General features: G+C 44.3%; 1 protein-coding gene across 1 annotated transcript; it reads left to right on the top strand.

Annotated features, from left to right (window-relative positions):
* Positions 1–258: 258 nt before the first annotated feature.
* Positions 259–3,843, top strand: LOC129835024 (uncharacterized). Its single transcript, XM_055900353.1, has 3 exons — positions 259–1,296; positions 2,100–2,852; positions 3,648–3,843. Exons 1-3 carry the CDS (start codon positions 1,118–1,120, stop codon positions 3,841–3,843), a joined length of 1,128 nt encoding a protein of 375 aa, XP_055756328.1. The 5' UTR covers positions 259–1,117.
* The last annotated feature ends 2,301 nt before the right edge of the window (positions 3,844–6,144 follow it).

The raw sequence follows: 6,144 nt of genomic DNA, 5'->3' as shown, positions 1-6,144 counted from the left end.
ATCAAGACTGTTTCAAGGACAGCTTTTTTCCATCTACGTAACATTGCAAAAATCAGAAATTTTCTGTCAAATTGATGCAGAAAAATTAATCCATGCATTTGTTACTTCTAGGTTAGACTACTGCAATGCTCTACTTTCCGGCTACCCGGATAAAGCACTAAATAAACTTCAGTTAGTGCTAAATACGGCTGCTAGAATCCTGACTAGAACCAAGAAATTTGATCATATTACTCCAGTGCTAGCTTCCCTACACTGGCTTCCTGTTAACCTGTCTAGGATCAGCGTGGCGCTAGCGGGACGTTTGACAAGAAAAAAAAAAAAAATGGCGGAATGTCATAATTATAAATATTTAGCTTTAATTAAATCAGAAGTGTTATACACAATATCAAATCTATACCTCTTGTTAATCTTGCCAATATGTCCGATTTCGAAAAGCTTCACTACAAAAGCGATTATCGATCAGTAAACAACACATTAGGTACAGTTACAACAAAGTACATTAGTCACAAAAGTCATAAATAGCAATGCAAAGCATCAATTACCTTAGGAAATTTTCTTCTTTTGGCAATCCTAAAGGTCACGACGAAACAATCAAGTGGCTTTTTGATCGATATAATCCATTTTTATAGCCTAAAACGAAACATTTTGTGAACGGCTTGTGTGGAAAATTCAGCGTCCATCAACTTTGGACGTAACATTCATTGTAATTACTCACTCTAAAGGGACGTTTATCAAGTCAAGTTCGGTTTCATTAGAATCCTCTGTTTGTTAGTAATACAACCAAACGTCGTGGTTCTTTTTCCGGGACATATTGACCGAAGAAATTCGATCTGAACACACCTACCAGCTACGTCATTACGCGCCAATCGATTGGCCTGTTCGTCTTTGATTGACTGTATCTCGGTCCAATGACCACTGATCTTTTTGAAATCTAGCTGGATAGATAGCCAATGAGCAGAGGTAAATAGGGATATCAAATGGTTCTACCCGGAAATAATAGGCATCTTTGTAAAGCCATGCGTGTTCGCAGCTATTCCCCATTGAAAATCAGAAAGTAAGGAGCTCACCGTTTTACGCGCCGCGAAAGTTTGTTTTGGAGCATTTTCAAGGATCAATTATGGCAAATAAATCAGCCAAATCAACGACCAAGACGAAGTACACAGATGTGCAAGATATAATTAGTGAAATTGACCGTGAAAGTGAAAATGAGCATCTAATTGATTCCAGCGAGGTTGAATCCGTTGATTCTGAATTCGAAGACATGTTTCTACACGGTGAAGACCCAGTTTTGGATCGGTGAGTAACGTTGTTTGGAATTAGTAATATCATATATAATTCATTTGAGTTGTTTGATATATTTGTATTTTATTTGCCTTATATAAAAATATGACTAGGGCATGAAATAAAGGCACATTGTGTATTTCTAATAGGTGCTATTTACACACACACATACTGCAGTAGCCATAAGCTCACCATGGTCACACATTGTGTATTTCTAATAGGTGCTATTTACACACACACATACTGCAGTAGCCATAAGCTCACCATGGTCACACATTGTGTATTTCTAATAGGTGCTATTTACACACACACATACTGCAGTAGCCATAAGCTCACCATGGTCACACATTGTGTATTTCTAATAGGTGCTATTTACACACACACATACTGCAGTAGCCATAAGCTCACCATGGTCACACATTGTGTATTTCTAATAGGTGCTATTTACACACACACATACTGCAGTAGCCATAAGCTCACCATGGTCACACATTGTGTATTTCTAATAGGTGCTATTTACACACACACATACTGCAGTAGCCATAAGCTCACCATGGTCACACATTGTGTATTTCTAATAGGTGCTATTTACACACACACATACTGCAGTAGCCATAAGCTCACCATGGTCACACATTGTGTATTTCTAATAGGTGCTATTTACACACACACATACTGCAGTAGCCATAAGCTCACCATGGTCACACATTGTGTATTTCTAATAGGTGCTATTTACACACACACATACTGCAGTAGCCATAAGCTCACCATGGTCACACATTGTGCATTTCTAATAGGTGTCTGTCTTTATTTCACAGTCGCAGCGATTCTGATTGGGAGCCAAGCTGCAAATCCCCCACTGAAGCTGGTCCATCCAGCTGGACCCCTGCTGTATCCGGCACCACACCTACTCCCGCCCGGCCATCAAGGGGTGGTAAGCCGGCGTCAAGGAAGCGGAGGAAGGGCAGCGTGGAACCGTCCAGCGTGGAACCTGCCAGAGCGGAGGAGGACCGTTGGCACACTGTTCTTGAGGAGGATGTGGCCCCACCAACTCCACTTTTCCGCCCAAAACGCCCAGTAGGCCCTCAATTGGACCTGACTTCCAAATACACCCCCATGCAACTTTTCCAGTTGTTCTTCACCTCGGCAGTTCTTGATACCCTGGTGATGAACACTAATAGATATGGGGCAAAGAAGCAGGAGAAATGGAAGGACATTTCCATTTCAGAACTGTTTTGCTACCTGTCCATGGTCATTTACATGGGGGTGGTGAAGCTGAAGAACCTCAAACACTACTGGAAAACTGCACCACTCTATCAACTGCCTTTCCCCTCAACGGTCATGTCTTGTACTAGGTTTCTGACAATTTCGCGGGCACTTCACATTAGTGACCCAGAGGTTGATAAGGACAACGAGGCGAAACGAGGCACAGCAGGGTTTGATAAGCTCTGCAAGATCAAACCTCCCTACCACGATATCGTTGAGGCATGCAAGACATATTTTCAGCCCGCCCAGAACCTTTCCATAGATGAGAGAATGGTAGCCTCAAAGGCCAGAATTGGCCTAAAACAGTACATGCGCAACAAACCCACAAAATGGGGTTACAAGCTGTTTGTTTTGGCCGATTCTGCGTGTGCATACACGTGCAATTTTTTTGTCTATGAGGGGAAGAACACTTGTGCGAGCGGTAAGGGACTCAGTTATGATTCTGTGATGCAGTTATTAGATTTCCAGCTGCTGGGGAAGGGCTACAAACTATTTGTAGACAACTTCTACACAAGCCCTACCCTGTTCACAGACCTGAGGAAGCTGGAGATGTGGGCCTGTGGCACCATTCGGACCAACCGAGTGGGTTTTCCAAAAACCAGGGTAAATGACATGCCTAAGCGGGCTGAGCGGGGTACCATGAGATGGATCCGTGAAGATGGCCTGCTGTTTGTGAAGTGGATGGACACTCGCGAAGTGGTGATGTGTTCCACTATTCACAAGTCGTTCGGTGGGGATCACGTTGTTCGCCGTTTGAAAGGTCCTACAGGCGCTTGGACTGCCAGAAATGTCCCCATTCCAGATGCTGTGAGGGATTACAACAAGAGCATGGGGGGTGTAGACCTATCCGATGCACTGATAGGATATTATAACGTCCTTCATAAAACCATGAAGTGGTACAAAACACTATTCTATCATTTCATTGACATTGCTGTGGTGAATTCCTTCATCCTCCAGAAGGAAATGGCCAAGAGCTGTGGACAGCCCCCCATCTCACAGCTAGCCTTCAGGGAGCAGCTCATCCAGGAGCTTGCTAACTACAGCAAGAACACTGTAGCACCTTCTGTCCCCTCTACCTCTGTCCCTTCTGCTCCAACCAGCGGCACGCACATGCTGGATTTCATCATTGCAGGCAGGGATGTGCCTCGGGGGAAAAGGGGCACAGTAGGGCGGCTTCGTTGTGCCCTGTGCCACAAGAAGTCCCCTGTCACCTGCACCACCTGTGCTGTGACCCTCTGTTTCACACCAGAGAGAAACTGCTATGGGATATGGCATCGGGAGCGCAACATTGTGTAGAGGACAGAGTCTTCACATGATTGAACATTTGAAGTGTAAATAGTTCCCCTTGTTATTATTATTTTTTTTTTAAATATTCATTTTTTTCCTTGAATTTTTCAAATATATATTTTTGGGGGTATGTTACAATAATTGTTTTGTATTTTGTATATAGGTTTTGTATCATTGTATCATTGTACCAATTCGGCCACTTGGGTACATTTGGGAAACTTGTGAGGGACACCTGGTTGACCTCATGCTCAATGGCATGTACCTCACTCATTCCTGAATGTATCCATCTGAAATTTTGGTAAAATACTGTTGCCTACCTATGTTCTCATTTGAAATGATCCCCAGTATCATAACTGAATGTTTGGCCTTTCTTGTTGATTTTTAAAGATGCAACATCAGTAAAAGAACAAAAAACGTCTGTTGATTTCCTTGTATTTTCTTCTACCAGATCTATTGTGTTATATTCTCCTACATTCAATTCACATTTACACAAACTTCAGAATGTTTCCTTTCAAATGATACCAAGAATATGCATATCCTTCCTTCTAGGCCTGAGCTGCAAGCAGTTAGATTAGGGTATGTTTTCAGGCGGAAATTGAGAAAAAGGGGGGTCATCCCCAACAGGTTTTAAGGCAAGGGCTGATTTCAAGGTTTTACTGTTAACCTATAAAGCGTTACATGGGCTTGCTCCTACCTATCTTTCCGAGTTGGTCCTGCCGTACATACCAATACGTACGCTACGGTCACAAGACGCAGGCCTCCTAATTGTCCCTAGAATTTCTAAGCAAACAGCGGGAGGCAGGGCTTTCTCCTATAGATCTCCATTTTTATGGAACAGTCTGCCTACCCATGTGAGAGACGCAGACTCGGTCTCAACCTTTAAGTCTTTACTGAAGACTTATCTCTTCAGTAGGTCATATGATTGAGTGTAGTCTGGCCCAGGAGTGTGAAGGTGAACGGAAAGGCTCTGGAGCAACGAACCGCCCTTGCTGTCTCTGCCTGGCCGGTTCCCCTCTCTCCACTGGGATTCTCTGCCTCTAACCCTATTACAGGGGCTGAGTCACTGGCTTACTGGTGCTCTTTCATGCCGTCCCTAGGAGGGGTGCGTCACTTGAGTGGGTTGAGTTACTGACGTGATCTTCCTGTCTGGGTTGGCCCCCCCCCTTGGTTTGTGCTGTGGTGGAGATCTTTGTTGGCTATACTCGGCCTTGTCTCAGGATTGTAAGTTGGTGGTTGAAGATATCCCTCTAGTGGTGCGGGGGCTGTGCTTTGGCAAAGTGGGTGGGGTTATATCCTTCCTATTTGGCCCTGTCCAGGGGTATCTTCGGATGGGGCCACAGTGTCTCCTGACCGCTCCTGTCTCAGCCTCCAGTATTTATGCTGCAGTAGTTTGTGTCGGGGGGCTAGGGTCAGTTGGTTATACCTGGAGTACTTCTCCTGTCTTATCCAGTGTCCTGTGTGAATTTAAGACCCGAGCCCTAGGACCATACGTCGGGACTACCGGGCGTGGTGACTCCTTGCTGTCCCCAGTCCGCCTGGCCTTGCTGCTATTCCAGTTTCAACTGTTCTGCCTGCGGTTATGGAACCGCCACCTGTCCCAGACCTGTTGTTTTTCAACTCTTAATGATCGGCTATGAAAAGCCAACTGAAAATTATTCATGATTATTATTTGACCATGCTTGTCACTTATGAGCATTTTTGAACATCTTGGCATAGTTCTCTTATAATCTCCACCCGGCACAGCCAGAAGAGGACTGGCCACCCCTCATAGCCTGGTTCCTCTCTAGGTTTCTTCCTAGGTTTTGGCCTTTCTAGGGAGTTTTTCCTAGCCACCGTGCTTCTACACCTGCATTACTAGCTGTTTGGGGTTTTAGGCTGGGTTTCTGTACAGCACTTCGAGATATTAGCTGATGTACGAAGGGCTATATAAAATAAACTTGATTGATTGATTGATGTGTTTTTTTCTTATTTATCTCGACACTTGGAGTGAGCTTGAGAAATGAGAAACATGCCACAGAGACAGGAAAAGTAAATATGAAACTGTGTGAAATGAAGATGTTAGATAGGAACCAAGAGTAAGCAATGTAGGTACTGCATAGCTACTGCAGGTAGCCTGGAGGTTTACAGCGTTGGGCAAGGTCGCTGGTTTGAATCCTGGAGCCAACAAGGTGAAAAATCTGTTGCTGGACCCTTGATCAAGGCACTTAACCCGAATTGCTCAAGGGGCACTGGGCAATAGTTACCTTGCCCGTAACCCCACTCCCTTTATATAATACAATTTGATTTGATTTGATTTGCGGGTGTCTCAGG

The sequence above is a fragment of the Salvelinus fontinalis genome, chromosome 3 (genome assembly GCF_029448725.1).
Source record: "Salvelinus fontinalis isolate EN_2023a chromosome 3, ASM2944872v1, whole genome shotgun sequence".
NCBI classification, from domain to species: domain Eukaryota; kingdom Metazoa; phylum Chordata; class Actinopteri; order Salmoniformes; family Salmonidae; genus Salvelinus; species Salvelinus fontinalis.
The sequence above is the reverse complement of the archived record's forward strand: the minus strand, read 5'-3'. Positions and strand labels throughout refer to the sequence as shown.